Source organism: Neltuma alba, unplaced genomic scaffold (assembly GCF_004799145.2).
Source record: "Neltuma alba isolate B1F8T4 unplaced genomic scaffold, ASM479914v2 tig00006653_pilon, whole genome shotgun sequence".
Classification (NCBI taxonomy): domain Eukaryota; kingdom Viridiplantae; phylum Streptophyta; class Magnoliopsida; order Fabales; family Fabaceae; genus Neltuma; species Neltuma alba.
In genome coordinates, this window is record NW_021634531.1 from 15,679 (window position 1) to 37,641 (window position 21,963).

General features: G+C 35.6%; 2 protein-coding genes and 1 long non-coding RNA gene across 6 annotated transcripts; all 3 read left to right on the forward strand.

The window, feature by feature from the left end:
• Positions 1 to 1,049: 1,049 nt before the first annotated feature.
• On the forward strand, positions 1,050 to 5,081 carry LOC114750804 (N-acylphosphatidylethanolamine synthase). Of its 2 annotated transcripts, none has more exons than XM_028939409.1 (5): positions 1,050 to 1,303; positions 1,395 to 1,522; positions 2,363 to 2,448; positions 3,721 to 3,858; positions 4,476 to 5,081. In XM_028939409.1, the coding sequence occupies exons 1-5, from the start codon at positions 1,095 to 1,097 to the stop codon at positions 4,761 to 4,763; spliced, it is 849 nt and encodes a 282-aa protein (XP_028795242.1). In that variant the 5' UTR covers positions 1,050 to 1,094; the 3' UTR covers positions 4,764 to 5,081. The 2 variants fall into 2 exon arrangements, with proteins under 2 accessions (XP_028795242.1, XP_028795243.1); XM_028939410.1 differs by having other exon boundaries at positions 4,486 to 4,671.
• A 1,077-nt stretch (positions 5,082 to 6,158) lies between these two features.
• Positions 6,159 to 7,574, forward strand: LOC114750807 (uncharacterized). 2 transcript variants are annotated; one of them, XR_003740691.1, is made up of 4 exons: positions 6,159 to 6,261; positions 6,367 to 6,507; positions 6,611 to 6,714; positions 6,825 to 7,574. It is a non-coding gene; the product is annotated as an uncharacterized LOC114750807 (long non-coding RNA). The 2 variants fall into 2 exon arrangements; XR_003740690.1 differs by having other exon boundaries at positions 7,230 to 7,574.
• Positions 7,575 to 12,149: 4,575 nt separating this feature from the next.
• On the forward strand, positions 12,150 to 19,051 carry LOC114750803 (diacylglycerol O-acyltransferase 2D). 2 transcript variants are annotated; one of them, XM_028939408.1, is made up of 9 exons: positions 12,150 to 12,544; positions 12,747 to 12,821; positions 12,938 to 13,023; positions 15,301 to 15,407; positions 15,489 to 15,644; positions 16,724 to 16,810; positions 16,997 to 17,094; positions 18,101 to 18,188; positions 18,605 to 19,051. In XM_028939408.1, exons 1-9 carry the CDS (start codon positions 12,411 to 12,413, stop codon positions 18,704 to 18,706), a joined length of 933 nt encoding a protein of 310 aa, XP_028795241.1. In that variant the 5' UTR covers positions 12,150 to 12,410; the 3' UTR covers positions 18,707 to 19,051. The 2 variants fall into 2 exon arrangements, with proteins under 2 accessions (XP_028795241.1, XP_028795240.1); XM_028939407.1 differs by having other exon boundaries at positions 12,154 to 12,665.
• Positions 19,052 to 21,963: the final 2,912 nt, after the last annotated feature.

Below are 21,963 nucleotides of genomic sequence, written 5' to 3' on the forward strand. Positions count from 1 at the left end.
GATTCAAATGTTACTTATATTCTTCAATAGAATCTCGTGGAAATCCTGAACCATTTTGAAAATTGTTTTGGTCTCTATTCTTACAAATGCTTGTTGTTTATATGGAAATTACTACACTGAGCATTACCTATTGTTGGTACACTTTGTGATCATCACCTCAGTATATGTCTTTTTGGATGTTCAGTTGATAGGGCTCCGGATAAAACGGAAAAAACACTCAAATACCTCAAAAATACTAAAAGACAAATGAGGAAATTTCAAAATCTAAAATCAGACCCTAGATACTATTTTAGAATTTTTAAATATTGTGAAATGATAACACTGTCGTGACTCTTGGTGACTACTCTTATATAGCTATTGACTACTCTAATTTAACGATTAACTACTTTTATTTTTAAAGTTCTGGTGACTACTTTTGCATAGATATTGACTACACAGATTAGTAATAAATAAATAAGTAAAAAATAGTCATTAGATCTCCAACAATGCTTAATGTATTTTTTGAATTTTTGAAATAAAAATAGTTAATAGTGAAACTAGAGCACTCAATAGCTAAATAAGAATAGTCACCAAAATTTTAAAAATGAAAGTAATCAACCGTAATACTAAAGTGGTTAGTAACTAAATAAGAGTAGTCATTAGAGTTTTAAAAACAAATGTAATCAATAACTAAAAAAGAGTGGTCAATACATAAAAAAGAGTACTCACCGAAACTCTGGTGACCGGTCATCAAAGTTTCAGTGACATGTTGCCAAAGCTTTGAAGGCTGGCCATCAGCAGGGTGGGTTGCCGGTGTCAGAGCTTCGATGTGCGGAGTGCTGAAGTGACAATATTTTTAAAAAAATAAAAAAAAAAATTAAAATAAAGGGTATTAGTGTACATAAGGTCTAAATTAATATTTTAAAATTCATCAACCCTTATTTATAATTTAATATTTTTGAATTTTAGTGCTTATTTTTCTAAAAACTTTGAATCTCCGTTTTTCACCATTTTCTGTTTTAGTCATTGTTATCCAGTTCCGTTCAAAGAAAAAAAAAAAGCAAGGGAATAAATCCAGTTGGCGGCGCCGTCACCGTTTCGTCTGTAGAGGTGAAATGAGACGGACAATGGAGTGGGCGGCGAGTGCGGAGCACTTGGGAGGGTTCCCTAGAAGAATGGTTTTCACTGCGGTGGGGGCCTTTGCCAAGGCGGTGGCTTCTCTATTCAACTCCTCCTACGTTCATAATGCCGACACCCTCATTCGTTTGGTCCGGTCAAGACCTCCCGGTGTACCCCTTATCACTGTCAGCAATCACATGTCTACGTTAGTTCTGATCTCCGTGGTTTTCTTGACATTGCAGAGGTCATTCTGTTGTTTAATTATTATTTTTCTTTTTGTTTTGCTCCTTCAACAGGTTGGATGATCCGCTCATGTGGGGATTTAAAGGGTTTCCTACATTTGATGCTAATTTAGGTCGATGGGTATTGGCTGCCGAAGATATATGTTTTAGGAATGCATTTTATTCTTACATATTCAGGCTCGGTAAGTTCAACTGCAGGCGGAATTCTTCTGCCTGTGATAAATCAGACTCGGATGTTTAAAATCTATCAGAATTGTTAGGTTGAACAAATGAGATGGGGGGCGCAAGGGCGATTCATCTTGAGATGAGCGGGGAGTAAAATACTACGTTTATCAGGTTTTAAAGCTGGATATGTAGTAATCTGCTCCACGAGTATGTTTTAAACTCAAAGGCGTCCGTGTATATTGCCTAAAAGATAGTAATAGCTGTTTGAGATCGTTGGATTAGATTGTCTCTAAACTCCTAAATTTGTAAAGGACTAGGATCCAGAAATGAGAATGCCGAACTCTCCAGTTAAGTTGTATCATGTGATCAAGGAGTGGGCGGGGGAATTCACATTCCGAGAGCCATTCTGCGAGAATGTTTTGACCAATGATGTTATATTGTTTTTTTAAACCTTCACATAGGGTTAACTTGATTTTGAATCCATCATGAAAGAACAAATTTGGGGAAAATCATTGACCGAAGATGATTGTATATGGCGCCAGCATTCTTTTGGTGAATGTATTTGGTAGAAGCGAGTCATGATAATCCCTTCATGGTGTGATGCTTCCGACGAAATCTCAATTATGTTGTCTACTACATATATTTTAAGGTCCACTTAATTTCATGGAGGCCCCAAGTTTGAAATAAGTGGGAACTGGGATGTTAGAATGTTTTCATTTTAGCCTTTCTGTTCTGTGGATTTAGGTGAAAGCTTATCAATCTGTGCACCAAATTTGTTCTTAAAAACTTTTCTATATTTTGGTGGTGTGTGATTAAATTATTGTCTCCAACAAGAGGTGGTGGAATTGATTGTGCAGGGAAATGTATACCTATTACAAGGGGTGGTGGAATTTATCAGGAACACATGAACGAGGCTCTTCAGCGGCTAGATGATGGAGCTTGGGTATTTATTTAATACCATGTATATCCATCCATCTGTATACACACACGCACTTCTTATGAGCCTAATTCTTTCATGATGATATTTTTGGCTGTTTCTCCTTTTACTATTTATTATTATGCATGGCAGAATTTCTGAGTCATGTCTTCCTGTGCATTATTCATTGGCATGATGGATTGTTGTTGTGATTTGAATAATCGATGAGAATAATCAATTTCGTCTGCTTCTCGTAGATGATGATGTAGGATGCCAAAAAATAAGCAAGGCAATGAGAGGAAGGGGAGGAAGTGAGGGAGAAGCAGAAGAAAAACATAAGGGGGAAGACAATAACTCAGTTCTTAAGATTAGCCAATAGCAAAGGTCATACAAATGAAGAGTTTTAGGGCATATTTATGGAACCCAAGCACTAACCCTAATTATTAATAAAAGATAACATGAAAAAAAATCAATTTAAATAAAAGATTGCATATATTCAAACGAATCCTACGTTCAAACAGGAAATAAAATCAAAATAACAAAATAGGAAAGAGAATCAATTATTCTTCTTTCTCTTTCTAACGAAAAGCCTTTATCATCTGTTAGGATTACTTTTAGAAAAATAGGAAAATACATGAAAAAAGGAAAAGATGCTTTCGTGGGTCAGAACTTTGACTTCCTATTTTGGAGAAAGAAGTAGAAAAGTAGGGTTGCTGTAGGCTAATTATGGTTAAGGCTATGAGAGGGTTGTTTTGGAGAATGGGAAAGTCACTTTTTGGGGTCTATAAATCACCCTCTTGGGGTCAGCAGGAGGAGGAGAATTTTTGTATTGAACATGGCCCTTGTGGGAAGAAGAGAGCCAACCTCTTGGAAGTTTGGCAAGTCTGTTAGTTGGATGTAGCGTGTCCTCACCGTGGTTTGTGGCTTGTGTCTTTGTTTATTGTTTCTGTATCTGTGGTGTAGTAATCTGAATTTGTAGCTGTTATCCTCCTTTCAATGTGTAACAGATCAATGTTTGTTCTATGAATGTAATGAGTTTTTAGCTTTTGATTGTATCTTCGTGGGTATTCTGTTTTAATATAGTAGAAGTTTAGAGTTTCTGGGGTCTTATCATCATCCCCTCAATTGTCCTTTGCCTCGTTCTACCATGCACTTCATGTATTGCTGCTTTAGGGTTTAATTGGATTTATTCATGAATTGTAGTTGAATGATTGCCTTGTTTATAAAGAATACTTGTTTAATGCTTGGTGAGTTGATCTTATTAATTTCAATATCTGATTTCGGAATTTGCATTGGTAGCTGCATACATTTCCAGAAGGAAAAGTGTCTCAAGATGATGCTCCTATAAGACGATTGAAATGGGGAACTGCTAGTCTAATTGTCCGTGCATCTTTAACTCCAATTGTATTGCCAATTGTTCATTACGGTTTTCAAAAGGTAACTCTTAAGTCTTAACATTTTTTTTTTCATTTTTCTTATAACAGGCTCGTCCGATGAGCAAATGATATAAGATTTACTCATTTTGTATGCTTTACTCGGAACAAAAGCATTGAATTAGAAGACAAAGCATTGGCTCATTAGAGTTATCTACTTCCTCTGTAAGTCTATTAGGGTAAAACCTCATTAGAAAGCCATCTTGTGAAAACTTGAAGAGAGGCATGAAAACTTCACTATCCCAATCAAGGGACAAAGAAAGAAATCTTTGGTTAGAAACTCGCTCATTTGATTCCCCCAATAAACATCAGAAGCCTGAGAAAAGAGTGCATTGGACGGATCGTTGTGTAATAATATTCACTGCCAAGAGATTGGCTTTCTGTCATAGTGCCACCATATATAGGTGCACAACCCTGATTGTCCGAAATTTGTGTCGTTGTTCAGTAATTTTTTTTATCAACTCTTGGTTAGTTTTTTTGTGATGATTGAATAACTGTTATGAATATGATTGCTCATTTCTTTATAGCAGTAGCATATTATAATGAAAATAATCTGAGTTGATTACCATATGCTGTATGTTTATTTTGGTTATTCATGATTGATGCTATCTATATTCTTAGGTAATGCCAGAGAAATTTATGTTTGATAGACGGCCTCCTTTACCGTTGTGCAATAAGAGAATTGACATAATTGTTGGCGAGCCTATTGAATTTGACCTTCAAAAAATGAGGCGGATGGCTATTTCACGGACTCAAAATGAGTCATTTCATCTCAATGGGTGGCCTTGCACTTCTCCTGATGGTTTGGATGAAACAGCACAGAGATACCTCTACGCTACAATTTCTGAGCAAATCCGAGCATCCATGGAGAGATTAAGGAATTTCAGGAAAAGTATCCTTGGGTCATAAATTTAGTTATACCCGAGGTTGGCCTTTTAATTTTTCTTCAGTCATTAGGGAGTTAATTTTGTCAAGGGTATTTGCCTTCAATTATTAGTCAGAGAATTCCCTAAAATGGAACGCTGTTGAAAACTGAACAGCGAGCGCCACATTGGGGTGCCTCAATCAAGTGCCATTAGATTATGGGGCCTTGATGCGTGACACATAATGAGATGGACTAAAAAATTAAAAAAAAAAAAAAATCCCTGAAATGCCATTGTTAAAAATGACTTGTGAAGGTTCATTTTTGGCTCATTTTGCATTTACATAGTCAGGGGATTTTTTAAATTGTGCACAGTGTACTATCTATATTATGCGTTCTGCAGCTCCCCATTCCCGTGCTACTAGTATCTTGGTCAGTGGCATCTATGAGGAAATTCATTAGAGTGCTTTGCTATCGCGTTCCTTAATAACAACATGGCAAGAAGGCTTTTAAGGAGTCAATAAGGTTATTTGATGCAGCAGAGGGCAGAAAGCAGACATTTGAATGAAAAATTGAGTTGGGTAAAAAATTGGCCAAGGCCTGTCCTTTGGGGGAAAAAAATTCGAAGGTTATGGGGTGCCTTCATATCTGATTCAGCAACGGAAATGTTTTATCAATCTATAATATTAAATCAAAATCAACTACAAGCCGGCTCACCTGCACCCCCATAATGGCTCCTCACTCAAAGTACTGTTCTATGAACAGTACCAGCTTAGGAATAGTAGCGGCTCAGTTTTGAGCTGCGTCTATTTTTAATTTTGTGCATAGTATTTTTTTTTCCCAAGTACTTTTTTTAAAGTGTCCAGATGAGAGTTTGAAAATTTGAAGTTCTCTCCATTTCAACTCTTTCTCACTCTTTGGTTTCGAAATCTGCAGGATTTCTTTATGATGCTTTTTTGACTTCCTCCCCACGTTATATCCAAAGTTTTAAAGTATAATAAGGAAATAAAAATTAATATTAGAAATATATATGATGATATAAATATAAGAAGTAAATATAAAATTACTGCATATATATTTACGGATGGCATTAATATTAACAGTTTTAAATTAAAAATTAATAGATGCAGAAAGTACTTGAATTTTAATACGGTTAAAAAATCAATATTTAAATATTTTAATGTTTATTATAATTTTATCTTTGAAAATATAACAATATTATAATATAAATATTTTTTGACGTAGTAATATAAATAGTTTTGCTTACCTTCATAATATAGTAAAATTTTCAGATTTTTTTAAATTTGTAAATTTTTGGCTTTTGGAAAAATGAAAAAAAAAAATTATAACATATCCCAAAATTGACTACCACACGCTTTCTCCCTGCAACACGCTTTCTGTAGTCTTGATAAGTCGTATACTTTTCTCCGTTGCCCTCATTTTTTGCTTCGAGTTTCATCTTTTCGTCATTTTAGCTTTAGTTATGCTCTTAGCAAGTTCTCACAGGTTGTCACCAGATGTGGACTCCTTCGCTTCTTCTGCCTGGTAAATCATCTTCTTTCTATTCTTTATTTTTTACTCTCTCCTTCGTGTTTCCCATTGTCTTTTCCCATTCCTCTTTTTTTCCCCCTCTTCTCCTCAATTTCCCAGGTGAATCGTTCTTGCAAAACCGTTGTGGGAGCTTGAGTTTGCGGTCTTCGATGTCGGCAACCGTTGGGTGAGGGTGGTGATAGATATTGGTAGGACGCTCTCATATAATAGCAAGGAGTGCTTCTGGAGCAGAACCTGCAGGTAGATCCTAGCTTTCTTCATCCTAGCTTTCTAAGTTTCACCTTTAAATACTGGGTTTTAATTCTTTTTCTCGTCTAAGTTACAGTAGCATATGCTAATGCAGGACTTATTCCTAAAAATAGTGGGCTAATTCTCATTTTGTAGTCTCATTAGTGGACCCTGGGAAGGCACACAAATGTTTTCACGAACAACGTCTTTGGTTCAAAGGTAATTATGGCTCAATAGTGCATTCACCCTAATATTCTGCCTTCCAGTATAAAAGAAAATTAACGGTCAAGCATTTTGCAAAACCTTATATATTCGCTGTCAATGAAAAGGAGTCCCATGTAAATAGAGTCTTTAGTTGAGGTAAGTTCTTTCCTAATTCGCTTCAACCTCTTTTTTCTTTATACTATTTGGCAGTAGTTTCTTGACTCATTTCGGTGTTAAGCAGGGCGTGAAAACACCGTTGAACGCACGAATATGGTTGTGTTTGATGATGATGTAACTGCACTTTGGTATTTTTTTCTTCCAGAATGAATACACTCTTTGCATTTTCATGCGTTCTGTTGTTTGTGACCAATTCCCTCATATCTTGCTTCATCTTGTCATAAAGATTAATAATTTTTTTATGGTTGGTGCTTTCAAAGGTTTAATGGTCTCTCTTTGTCATTCATTTCATAAAAATCGAGTGTTTAATGTAGTATGATTGATTTTATAACAATGTTTTTTTTTCCCCGCAGGGATAGCTTCTTGGCAAATTACACAAATGCTACTAGAGTGTACTAGAACCCTTATTTTTATGAGATCATGTATCTGAAGAGAGAATTGTTGAGGCCCGCTTAGAAAAGATGAATATGATTTGGAGCTGTATTAGGGTAGTTAGGGCCATAGCTTCTGTATCTACTGGTTTTGGGCTATAAGTTGATGACAAATGTTTTGTTAGGTCCTTACTGGTGGTAATCATTCATATGTAATGGGGTACTTCATACTTAAGTTTGTATGGGTTGTTGGATGTTTTAACTTATATGATGTATTAATTATTGATATATTAGTTATGACTTTCCGCGATGCTTACGCGCTGTATATGATATGCATGAGCTTGTATTAGTTATAATTATTAGGCGGATTATATGTTTGCTAATTATTCACAACAACATGAATGACTGATGAATGCTACATATATATATATATGCAGGGAACGTGTTCCTTGCATATATATATGGTTCAAGGAAGCATTAATATCAACTTTAGCAAGGAACAGTCGACTGCTTGAGTACTCAACGTAAACATGATTATATGGTTCAAGGAAGCATTAATATTTTTTTTTTGTATAGTAACAAAGGTGTTGGTGACGGTATTTAAATAGTTAACCCGTTAAATTTTTTTCCAGCTATTGAATAATTTTTCCAATCCAGCAAGTAATGCAAAAATTGATTTCTTGAGTTTCTAGTGTTATGTAGTTGGTTATTGTGGTCCTTTGTTATGAGTTAAATGGTATAATGTAATGGCCGAACTAAATATATCCTAATCATAATGTTATTCTATCAAGTTGATGCTGGTGATTGTACTTTGGTTCTGTTTTTGCCAAGGTACATTGACTTTTTTTTGTTTTTTATTAATAAATAATGCAAGTAGGCACATAAAAGCTGAAAAAGTAGCCTGATTCATAGTTCCAAAGGAGTTCCCAGTGCAACAACTGTGTGGAACTAATCTGGTGGACAATTAGTTTGTATGATGTAAAATGAAGTTGTGAGCCCTTTTTTTTTTTTTTACCAGAAAGATATTACCCAATTCATAGTGGTACTTTGGGACAGGACAGTGAATTTTGTCTCTGTCACTGTCATTGCTAATTAAAAGAATGTGGTAGCCAAATTTTTTTAATATAATTTCTTATAACAATGTCTTTGAAGGTATTCTTAGTTTATCGATTTGCTTGCTACTGGTCATATATTTTTTTTTTTCATATTTTTCTGACTTCTGGATGCTAAATCATTAATGTGAAGATATGATACCATATTCTGTTTCCATTACTTTGTTCAGTATTGAACCTGTCATAGAGTGATGGGTCAAATCATTTTTGTGAGGGTCATATAGCGATGGTTCAAATCAGTATTGGTAGTTTGTTAGAGTCATGATAGATTCAGGGATGGCACATATTAGTAAATTAGTGTAGCAATAGGCCATTTTGTGTTGTCTTGAGTGTGTTGCTTATTATTATCTTTTTTGAGCAATGTGAAGGCATGGCTACAATGGATGATTACAGTCTGACATGTTATGCGTGTCGTTGGATCAATGTGAATGCTCACTGCACTTCTGCATACAAAGGGAAAATAAGCAAAGCTTATTGTCTAAGCATGCATAAATGTCAGAACTTTTGGATATTGATTTCACAATGTGTGTTAGGTACTGAATTCATTAATTTTGTACAACTTTGCAAGTAAGTTAAGTGTACCATGTCATGGTTCCTAGGGTTTGCTGATTTTCATGAATGGCAGCGACGTGCAAGAGATTTGTGTGGCATGCATATATCTTTTTGCAGTCTGTTTATGTGGGTTGATTTTTTCGTAATACTCAATGAATCAATGAATTGAATTATTTTATGTAGCTGTCTTTTGTTGCCTTAGACAGATGATTCATTACTTTATTGATTGTGTTCGGGTTTAGTCATGTCAGCATGGTTGTGACATTTCTTATCAGAAGTTTTAGGTTCACGCATAGATCATTATAAATTGATGTCAAGTGTTCGAATGTTTTCTACCTGTGTGGAGCTTCAGATCTTGTAACTTGAAAATCCAAACAGTTAATGACTATGTCTTCTTCAAATATCTTGTAAGCTTAATGTGTTATCCCATTTGAATTTACATACTGATACTTTCATCATTTTGGGGTTATGGAAATTAAATTTTGTCAGTCAGCCGAAGGAGTTGACTATTAAGCTTCATGATGAGTGTGCTGCGATTACTCTTGCCAAGATAGAAGCCAGGGGGTGAAAGCTGAAGATTTTCTGATTATATAATATGCTATTGGCATGCTTCATAAGAACAATGGTACAACAATTTTCCCTTCATTTGTTAATAAGTCACAAGTTCATGCTCGTAATTTCTATTAATAGCAAGATTCAACGTTTATTAGACGGAGTGAGATATTTTATCCTACTTATAGTTGTTATATGCAAGTGGACCCGTGCTTAGCTCATTTTCAGGTGCCACAAGAGTGTTATTTGATGATGATCTTAAGTAGCTGCTGTACTTGTGCACCACGATTGCTGTCGGGAATATTTACCTCCATAATATTTTTCTTATTTTCTTTTTCTGTGTTGTATGTATCCCTCCTCTTTTTAAATCATCGGGTAATTTTTGTGAAGTTCATGGCCATGTAATTAGCGGCATATGCTTTGAAAGAGTTGCTCTAATCTCATCTTGACATGATCTCCCCACATTAAGTGATGGATGGCTGCAGTCATTGATCGATATTCTTGTGGCCCGTGCAACGCACGGGGGATTTTGCTAGTTGTTAGGAATAAAAATAAAAATGTTAGGGAATACAACACGCCAACGCCAAAAGAACAGAGCACCACCAAAACAAGGTTGAAGAGGGGCACTGTGCACAAGCATAAAAAAGGTGCACCACCTTAACGGGCCTTTAGGCTGCGTTTGGTGTAAGGTATTGAAAATAAAGAATTGAGATGGAGATAGAGATTGAGAAAATCTATTAAAAAAGTGTTTAGTATAGGAGATTACGTGTTATATGGAGTTAGTTAAATTCATGTATGTGGAATTAGAGAAGAGTAGGGAGGAAGTGGTATTTCCCAATCCCATCTCTATGAGTTTGTTTCATCCTATATAATAAGTAATTATTCACGTTAAATACTATTTTAATAATTTTTTAATTATAATCTTAATCTCGTCCCTTATTTTTAATATTTCGTATCAAATAGGACCCGAATGACCTGAAAATTCCAGAGGGATAAGAAGACACTGCTGAGACGGAAGCTTAGAAGTAAGAACATAGTCATCTTTGTTATTTTCTTTCTAAACAACACACGTCACGGCCTCACGGCCCCATCCTGGATCTGGGGATGTTTGGATGAAATCAAACCATGGTTTGGAAAATAGCTTCTAGAGAATAGATTCTGTGAAGAATCGATTTTGTGAAAAAGTGATTCTGAGAAATGAGAGTGTTTGGATAGTTATTATCAGAAATACTTTTTACATGTAGAAATTACCAAAAAAGGTATAAGTTAATATGATAATTATATAAAGGATAGATTTTATGATATATTTTGATTTGAAGAAATAAAATTGTTAATGAAATAATTTTTACTGACATAATTAATAATATATAAGATAATATAATTAATACATAATTAATATGTGTATATACTTATAAAACATAATATTAAATATGTTTATAGAAAAATAAAATTTTTTTTGCTAACAGAAAAATATTAATATAAAACATAATGTTAACTCCAAAACTAAGAGCGTGGATGACTGGGAAATGAAACATTAGACCAACTGGGGAAAGCGTAAAGGATGAAAGGAAGAGCAATTATTTGATCTACTTCTGATAATTGGAGCCGGGACTATTTGGTCATTTGTGATGGGCCCACTGTAAGCTTTCAATAATTGGAGCCAAGAAGTAACTCCGATCTTCTTCTGATAAAACCATGGTTTGGTGGTTCAAAACTATGGTTTGCCCCCAAACCATGGTTTCATATTTTCAGGGACAGTTTGGCTGACATTTTTCTCAAACCATAGTTTGGATGGTTTGGGGTGTTTACCAAACAGGCCCCTAGCTTCTCAATGTGTCTTCCTTCAGCGCGTCCTTTTGTAGCCCCATTATCTAACCTGTCCATTCCATCTGGCGCCCCATATTTTGTCCCGTCACCTTATGCGGCGAGGATAAAACTTCTCATCCATCCTCCCCTGTTACTGTTACAGCAAAATTCTTCTGTGCAAGTCTCTCATTCTCAAAAAAGAAAAAGAAAAAGAAAAAGAAAAGGCTACTGAATTGAAAGAGAACAAATGAGGATCTTGATATATTGTTAAGCCAGTCCAATTAACTTCATAGTTTTTGTAGATCTTCTTCTTGCATTGGGTTTCTTTTACTTCATATGTTTTGCCCCGGACAATTATCATATCTGATTAATGCAAAGAGAAGGGAGCTCCATTCTTAGTCCATTTGATTTCTTCCGAGAGATTCCTAATATGTTCAAAAAGATTGAGAGACCAATGTGATCATGAAAATACAAATAAACATGTTACAGCTGAGCTCTAAAGCCATGTCTAAAATACAAATCTCCATTATTTTATGGGGATTCGTTTTTCAGCCAAAAGACATTATTTTATTGGGAAAAAAATCAGTTTACTGCCCCCAGTGGTCCAACCTATGGGGCCAAAAACAATGAAACAACCTACGCGTATAACCTACTGGGATTTGAGTATATCTTGTGTAAACCAATTAACCAAGTTGACTTTTTTTTTTTTTTTTTCATTTCTTCATCTTTTCTTGGATTTTTCACTCTCCACAGGCCTTGACCCTTCCACCCTTTCAATTCGGTAGCTTTTTACTTTTGTTTTATCTTTTGTGTAAGCTGGGACTCGAGGAATTTTGCTGGAAGACAGGGCAGAGTCGGGAAGTGCGTGATTTCCGCAGCATGGTGATGATGTGGCAAAACATGGGACGCAGGATGGAGTGAACCGCTTGGATATGGGGGCTGTGCAGGGAACCCGCAGAAAGAAGCCGCGCTGAGAGGATGCAGATCCCCCGCCCCCGCCATGTGCTCGGGACAGATTGTTTTAGAAATTAACGCCAGCACCTCGAAACTTCCGGACGCTGACGCAACTCTTCCACGTTATCACGTCCCCCAAACTTCACCTGTCAGCATCATCCTCCCGTCTGCTTAAGCCATCACATATATGAATCCTCGTCTGAGTTGGGATTGGGAGTCCAAAGAGAGTGACAAACATGATGGCGGAGCTTGGGAAACAACGGCGGCACTTAGATGGCGGTGGAGGAGAAGAGAAACTGTTCAGCGGAAGAGAGGAATTCGGTAAATCATCCAACACTTTTAAGCAGATTGTAGCCTTGGCAATTTGGTTGGGAGCTATTCACTTCAACGCTGCGTTGGTCCTCTTCGCGCTATTATTCTTGCCTCTCTCCAAAGCACTCTTGTTCGTTTTTACTCTCTTGCTCCTTTCTGGGTTTGATTTTCTTCTTTCACTTGATTTGTGATTTCTTTCTTCGCATCTCAGGGTTCTTTGCTTGCTCTTCATATTTATGGTGCTTCCCTTAGATGAGAAAAGCAGCTTTGGCCGAAAGTTGTCAAGGTATCTTCTTCTTGTTTTTCTTTGGTCAAAGGGGGGGAAAAAAAATCTCATTGTAAGCAACTTCCTCTTCCGGTCCGTATTAAGACTACTTCGTTTTTATCTTGTCTATCTTTCAGGTACATATGTAAGCATGCTGCCAGTTATTTTCCGGTCACACTTCATGTGGAGGATATTAATGCCTTCGATCCTAATCGTTCTTATGGTTTGTGTCCTCAATTCAATTAAGAACTCTTTTCCACGTGTATATTTATTCAAAAAGATTTACACTTCCTTGGCCTGCCGCAGACAATCTCTCTAAATTGGCAGAGAAAATTGTTTATAGTTGGTTTGCTTTAGTAAGAAAGGGTCATGGGAAAAGTGAGAGAATAAATAAGGCCTTGTTCTGGTGTTTTCAAGTACAAGTGTCATGTGGAAAGGGATAGCAATCCTCTTCCCAGAAGTCGCAATGCATTAACAGGACAAAGCAAGCGTTTACTAAATTTGAAAGCGACGATAGATACTGCTATGTTATACTCTAAGTTCGTGTGTGTGTGAGGGGGGTCGGCGTGGGTGCTCTACTTAATTGAGCCCTACTTTTTATTCCTCGGAGATACTATTATTAGATTCATTAGAGAAAGTGGTTAGAATTTTCTCATTATCATTCTGTTATATGTTTAATTAGAGTTAGTTATTGCTAGTTAACTTAAGCTTTGAATCTCCTCTTGTATATTTGAAACTTAGTTTTGATCAACGAAATCAAGTCTCTCATTTACTAAATTAGAACTCTTGAGAATTTGTTCTTTGCTTTGCTTTCTACTTTCTCCTTCGTAGTCCAGCAGTTTTTCAATTCTTTAATGGCTGCTTCATGGGAAAGCTTTACTCATGTGACATCTCAGCCTAAAGAGCTGCGTAGGATACATCAAATCGCTATCATCTGCACCTGAACAAGAATTTGGCTCTGACTCTATTTTTTCCAGCTCTTGGTCCAAATTATCATCCTTGGTCTTGTCATGTGAAGATCATCAAATTATCCAAAAACAAATTTGATTTTGTTGTCAGAAGCATTCTCTTTTCTAGATTGTTGAGATCTATAATATCCTGTGTGGCAAAGATGCAGTACCATGGTTCTCTTACAGATCACTCTATCTTTTTTCCCTTACGGTTGCACAATGCATCTTGTGCATTGAGAAGGCGTGTGATGTACAATTTCAAATATTGATTTTTGTTAGAATGATATGTTTTGAGTTTTCAAGCTTCAAGAAGGGCTGTATGGTTTTAAGTCTAAGAGGCCTTACGATGACTGGGTATTTTGCAAAGCTTAAAATAATTTGGTATGAGTTGCTCCACTTTCTTCCATTATTTGTGAGTTGTCATGGAGCTACCTTCATGACCAAAAGCTACCTACAAAAGTCTACATCTCTTGAAAGGTGTTTGAAGGAAAGGTATGGTGCTCTGAAGTCACAAATTATGTTAATGGATCCACTGTGTGCTATGAACCACGTATTCTCCTAGGTGCAACAAGGGAGATGAACATTGGTTTTGGATCCAAGACCAATTTCAACAAAACGTTGTTAAAAAAATTTCCTACTCCATTTACTGTGAAGCAGCACCGTGGACTAGCAGAGGCTTTAACAAGTTTTGTACATCATGTGGAAAGCTAGATGCAATACTGAAACATGCTATGAGAAGCGCTGTTATTGTTTTGGCTTCAAATTTAGGAGCGTAGCTTCTTCTACTAGCCATGTGTTGGCACTCGTGCCTCACAAGTGTCTTTGGCTTATGCTCCTCCTTTAAAGTGTACCAATGTCAACATGAAAATCTTCTTGCTCTAGTTCAAACACAAGCATCACCTCAAACTAATAATCATTTTACAATTATGACAGTATCCAATAATCACTGCACGCCTTATCTTCTAGGTAATTTAATTGCTTTGTCCGTTCCATCTAATGATTAGTTTTGGGTCCTTGATGATGGTGCTAGTGATCAGTTCTCCTTATCTAGATTTTATTCTTTTAGATGAATAAATCCAATTCAAGTTCAACTTCTTGATGGTTTCGTCTGCACATTATTTGGGCACCATTCACCTTTCTTCTACACTATCTCCTTGATGCCTCAATTCACTTTTAATCTCATCTCTGTTATGAATGTACAATGCTGACCGGCTTGGTCAGTTGTTTTTATAAAATTTCAAAACAATAATTGTTTTCTGCAAGGCTTGAGTTATTGGAAGATGATTGGTATTGTTGAAGTTTAGCAAGGCCTATGCTTATTTCATAATGAAGTAAAATCACCATATATGTATTGTTCTCAATATACACAACCCATGAAAATTTTGATTTTCCGCTTTTTTGCTTTGGTCATCTATCAGATTCTGTTTACCACGCACTTAAAAAGCAATTTCCATTTCTCTCTTGTGGGACACCGGTATTGATTTTCAGCTATTTTATTTGTGACTTGCTGCTAGTATCTCCGTGATAGTAATGGCTACCATTTCATGCAGTTTTTGGCTATGAACCACATTCAGTTTTGCCAATTGGTGTTTCTGTGTTAGCTCACCACACCGGTTTCATGCCTCTTCCAAAAATAAGAGTTCTTGCCAGCAGCGCTGTAAGACTTTTACTTGATGGTCTGTAATGAAGCTTACGAAGGCTTATATTTTAAAACTCATCTCTTCAATCTGATGAACAGGTGTTCTATACCCCATTTTTGAGACACATATGGACTTGGTTGGGCCTTACACCAGCAACAAAGAAAAATTTTACTTCCTTGTTGGCAGCTGGTTATAGTTGTATTTTAATACCTGGTGGAGTGCAAGAAACTTTTCTCATGGAGCATGGTTCTGAGGTATTTCGTTATTCATTTTCTTTTCCATGACGTTTATGCAGAAAACTATAACAAAATACTCAATTTTGTGTCTCTACGATTATCCCCTTCTATGCAAGAAGAAGGTCATGTTCATCATGCAAATGGCATATGTCTCAACAATCTATTAGGTTTTGTTCTCCGTTCATATTGCATATTGACGCAGGATCTAGTTGTGTCAGTGGAAAATTGGTGCAGGGCGTTGTTCCGTGGTTGCCACCATTAACTATGTGGTTTAATAGGAATCAGAGAAAAATTGTTGATGATTATTTGTGTTGGTGGAATTGTGGGATCTCAGAAATCCTAGTAGGTAAATTGGATTGTGGCAAATAAATTCCAGAACTTGAGCAACAATCAATCTGAGAAGTCTGTAGATGTTCTAAAACTTCAAATATGTGCAGTAGCCCAAGATTTTTTGGGGAAAAAGTGAATGATTGCCATACATTAGAAACATCATTAAGTTATAGGACTAAGATGGCCTACTTCAAAAATTGAAACTAATTTTCCTTAGACGGCATGAGGGTTTAGGTTATTTTGAACTGGCTATGTTTAGGGGAATGTTCTGATGTGTCCATCCAAATTCAAGGGAGAGCAGCTGCAACAAAGAATTTGGCCACATGAAATTGTAGCAATAACTCTCAAACAAACTAAACATTTGTGGTGCCATTATTTGTTTCCGTAGATTGCATGAGGATTTAGGCTATTTGGAACTGGAGATGTTCAGGAGAGGGGAGAATGTTCTGATGTATCCATTCAAATTCAAGGGAGAGCAGCTGCAGCAAAGAATTTGGCCAAATGAAATTGTAGCAATAACTCAAACAAACCAAATATTTTTGGTGCCATAATTGTTCTTGTTTGTTTGAAGTCTGCTCTTGACTCATGGAGTTTAAGACTTTCTTTACATAAGAAAATAAAGTTTGCTGTTTAAGTTGAATACGTTCTAACTGTTTTTAAAGAGAGGAAGGGGGAGGTTCTCCATAAAATGAATCCTTAGGAAGGGACTTTGCTGATTAAATTCTGTATGCATCAGCACAGTGTAATGAGAACTATTTACTTTTTAGATTGCCTTCCTCAAGGCTAGAAGAGGATTTGTTCGAATAGCAGTGGAGATGGGCCAACCCTTGGTTCCAGTTTTTTGCTTTGGGCAGGTATTAATAATTTCTAAACATTTTACGACTTTTGCTAACTAAAGATTTTAGCTGGACAAATCTCTCGTCTTCTAAAATACTTTTGTGTATCTCATGGCCTATTGGTTAATCTTTCTGATTAATGTGCTTAATTTTCTTACTCATTGAAGTGAACTGTCTCTTCCTTTTGGTTTACATTTTCTATAGTCAGATGCCTATAAGTGGTGGAAACCAACTGGGAAGTTGATTCTGAAATTTGCCAGGGCTATCAAATTCACCCCGATATATTTTTGGGGAATACTCGGGTGCGTGTCTTTTATTAGAGCTTTATCGCCTCTGCACTTTCTTACCGTGTATTCTATTCCACGTGGGTATTTTGGAGGGAATTTCTTATTCCCAGAAACAAAAATGTTGCCAGAACCCTGGAGAGGAGTTACGCTATTTAATCTTGATACGCTTGAAGTTATGGTTAAAAGGACAGAACAGTGTAACATGCTTCTAGAATATATCTTGACCCTATGCCTTGCATGAAATCTGAGGAAGCTAGCTACTTTGTATATGGCTCTGCGAACAGTGGTTTATTTTATGTTTTATATAGTGATGTGAAACCATGATTTCCAGAGGTAAAATGCCACATTTAGTAAACAAACATATTAGGAATACTTTCATATAAGCTTTTAAAATCATTTTTGGCTCGAGAGAAGCGTTATGCACTCCGTCTAATGTTAATCCCCATCGTCTGGCCAAAATATATTGTGCATTAAATTTTACAGTAATTCTTAGAGTATGATAATAAAAGAAAGGGAAAATCACAAAAAAAAAAAAAAACCTTGGAAATTGAATAATTCCATACAAGGGCACGTTTACAAAAATTGTTGTCATTTATCTATCAATTATTATCAAAACCAATACTAATATTGTAACGGGTCTCTATTTGCTTTTTTTTTTTAATTTTCAAGGTCTGTTTTTGTGATTTTTCCTAAAAGAAACTGCAGTACCATCCTTACACTGTTATAGGATAAGAAATTAATGGTTCAGAATTTCTTTGGTGCTTGAAGATTTTTTGAGAAATAAGAGCGGAAAAGGTAATTTTGCGTGGAAGATGATGTCCTTCATTTTTTTCCCTGCCAGCTTTCTTTATATACTTATTTTTTTTCAAATTGGAGAATATCTATAGCTGATTTAAATTTTAATGTGAAGGGAGTAGCCATTTGTTATAGCGTAAGGTTTTTATCTAACAATCCTGGAAGTGAATTACTGCTCTCTTTTGCGTATTCTTTCCACTCATTGATAACCACCTCTACCTTTCAGATCTCCTTTACCCTACAGACATCCAATGCATGTGGTGGTGGGTAGACCAATTGAGATTGACAGAAATCCAGAACCAACCATGGAGGAGGTATAGTTTTTGAAGCTGTTAAATAAGTAAGCTTTTGTCTGGTTTGGAGGTTATCCCGTCTTAAAGTAACTCTACTAAACTAGCGCAGCATTATTTCACAAATGGTGGCAAACAATTGATGGGGCATCATTAGAATTCAAGTGGCCTCTCAGACATTTTTCGTTTGACGTAGAGTAGCCACAGTGAATTCACTGGAAAATTTTTCCGTAGCCTTACTCCTTGTGTTTTTCTTAGCAGAGGTTTGATTAAAATTTTGTAGTGAAGCTCGTTATGCACCAAAACGTGATGTTCTTTAGATTGATGATAAGAAATTATGGAATAGCTGTATCTTGATGTGCTTCTGAAGCCAGTGATACATATAAATAAGCTATACTTAGCTGAATAAATGATGCTTTCATATTATTTTCTGATTTTAGGTTGCCAAAGTACATGATCAGTTTGTTGAAGCACTTCAAGAGCTCTTTGAAAGACACAAAGCTCGGGCTGGATATCCGAACCTTGAGTTAAGAATTGTGTAATACTATAAAAGCTGTCCAGTGCCATGTTTTATTGGTGCCTGTATTTTATTTTGTTCTCTTTTTGGGGGGACTGCTTGTGTCATTTATTAGGTTAAGGAAAAAGGTGTAATAAGACCCTGGTATGGCAACCAAGTGTCCGCAATCAACCCCCGTGCTTGATGGCAAAATGATACTAGCTTGAACAGGGCTGGTTTATATCCTGGTCTTCCTTATCGGTCTGTTAGCATAATGCCATGACCAATATTGAATCAAGAAACATTCTACCAACCCAAAAAAAAAAGAAACATTCATAAATTCCTGTCCAAGACATGGATATCGTTATCAATTCATTTCTAAGGTCAATTATTTTGATTGGATCCCTGAAACATATTCAGGCTTCGTGATTAGGGCATTTAACGCAGTGAAACGTTGGGGATTGGTAAATTGAATTTTCAACCAAGAGGATTTGTTTCGCTTCGTGTATAGTTAGAATGGCTTCAGTTCACAAGATACATTAATTTAATAACTTTATTGTCTGATTTGTATTGGTTTTCAAGTCTGGTTGATTTGGACTAAATCAAACCACTCAGGTCTTTATGTTTTGAAAATGTTGACGATTATATCAACTTTTTTAATGATACAATATCGTTTTGAATATAGCTCGAGATGTGAACAATAGAAGTAATGGGTCAGGGGAGGCTCATTTGTAAAATCGGTTAAGGGTTTGTTTGGATTGGCAGTAAAAAAACGGTTTATTGTAAATTTGATTTTTATAAAAGTAAGATTAGATAAAAGTTAAATTGAATAAAATGAATTATGTTTGGATTGAAGTTTAAAAAAGTTAGTTTGTAAAAGTGAAATTGGTAAAAGATTGTTTGGATTATAATTAAGTAAAAGTAAATTTGTTTGAGTAAAATAAATGAGAACCACATTTTGTTTTTCTCTCTCCATTTTTTCAATTCTATAAGCTGCAATTTTTAGCTTTTGAATTAAGTATGTGATTTTGGCATAAGCTCTTAATTTTTTAAGCACTTCTAAACACAATCAAACATATTAAAAGTCAAAAGCTACTTAAACGTAGTTTCAAACAGGCACTAAGGAGGTGTTTGGAAACACTCAGAATCACTTTTCAGAAGTATTTTTTCATAAATCGAAATAAACCCCTCTATATATTTATTTTGTATATCGTAAAAACACTTTTGAAACCATAGTTTTGTTCTTATCCAAACACCTCCTAAGTCGATATGAGTAGATACTTGTAAGGGATGAGAAGGCCGGAGCCAGTTTCGCTGTGCACTCTAATGGCTCAAGCATTCAGAATGATAGGATTAGCTACTTATGATCACTTGGTTTGTTTCACGAAGCTTTCTCACTGGACCATTCATGGCGTCCTCGTGATGAAGAAAAGATGAACTCAGATATAGAGAAGGAAATGGGAACTGATGGAGTGAGAATCGAGATGAGAGAAAAATCTGTTAAGATGAGAATGGGATGTGGAGAAATGAAGTGCTGATGTGCGATTTGTGGTGGGAGTTCATTTTACGCTTCATATGAATCTCCCAAGTCCAGAAATGACGTGAAGCCATCTTCACTTGAACCCAACTGATTCTGTTTCGATTTTCTAAAGAGAAGAAGCTCCCTTTCCCATTTTAGTATCCCACTCGGCCAACATTTCAATTTTCTGCTCGGAAGAAATGATTTTCCTTAAGTGGTGGGATTCAAATTCCTTTGTTGGTTGAAAAGCTTTCCATTGGATTTTGTTCTCCTCCCTAGCTGGAAATATTTTTCAGCAGCATGAAATTTAACTTTTGCTCTTGAAATTAAACCAATGAACCAAAGAGCAATGTTTAATTTGCAAAATTAACTTGACAATCATGAAAAAAAACACTAACTCATATTTTCCACTCATGACATGTGCATATTTACTTTTATTTAATCCATAATATAAATATTGGCTAATTAACTCACTAAAATAGATACAAGAATGAACATTTAGCATATCAAAATAGTTGTTTATCAATGGGTTTCCTTCATTCTAGAACACCCTGCCTCCACGGATCTGTCATTGCTTCACATGCTTTGTCTAAATTAAATCTGTTTAGTCTTGCAATTTGAAAAATACTACCTCTAGTCTTTAATATAAAAGTTTGTTTGACTTTTATTTTGATCTCAAATATAGGACCCCACTCCATTTTGTCTCTAAGATAATCCTTGTAATAATAGCAGCTCTAGTTGATATACTTGATTAGTAATGATATTTTAGGAAAGACGACACTTATTTATTATAAAAAAACTAACTTAACTAGTTTTCTTAATTGACTTAAACTAATCAACTAACTCTTATATTAAAAACTAGATGAGGTGATAAGTTTATTCCTGGGTTAATCTAAGCAACTTTTGAGAAGGCAAATATTCTTGAGTGAATGGCATCATATGAATTCCCCCAGCTTAAAGGTGAAGAAATGACCATGAACTCATTTTGTTTTTCTCTTTGAAAACTCGCCATCTAACAATTGGATGAATCAGCTCATTTGATACAAACGTGGGGAGTTGTGACAATATTGCGTTTCTTTTTGCTGGCGACTGATTTGCGTGTACCACTGTGTTAACATTATTTAATGTTACGTCTTTCATCTTCATTTGACGCATCATCAAATGGCAAGCAAGTGAGGCATTGACCTTTTAATTGGCGGAAACTATGAGGACCAATGTTTTGAAAAATAAAAGATTAATATAATTTTTAGTTTTTAAATTTGTTTTTATTTTTGATTTTTTAAATTTTGAATCTTAAAAGAACAAAATAGTTTAGTTTTTAATGAATTATAAAAACTAATATTTTAAATAAAAAAACTTAAGAGAACGAAACTTATGATTTAAAATATAGGAATTAAAATTAAAATAAGAGAAAAACTGAAGACTAAAAATTTTATTAACCCAAAAATATACTACATGGAAAGATTGCCTGAAATTACGTTGACCAAAAGCTGATTTTTCCGTTATGAATAGTATGTATTGACCACCATAAAACACTTTACGGCGTCGTATTGCCTCCGTAAATCAAAGTACCCGTCCTTCGTCGGTTGTCAGCGTGAGTATGCCGTACATCCTATAAAGGCGGCCCCTTCAGCCGGAAGCATGGGTGATTGGATAAATTCCTTAAAACACGAGCGGGATTGCACAATTAAGAAGGGACGAGGGCTAAATGACTAGGGTTTATCAAGTTCAACTATAACTGTATTTGCGATTTTAGGGTTTTGTTGTTCTTGTAGCCTTGAATT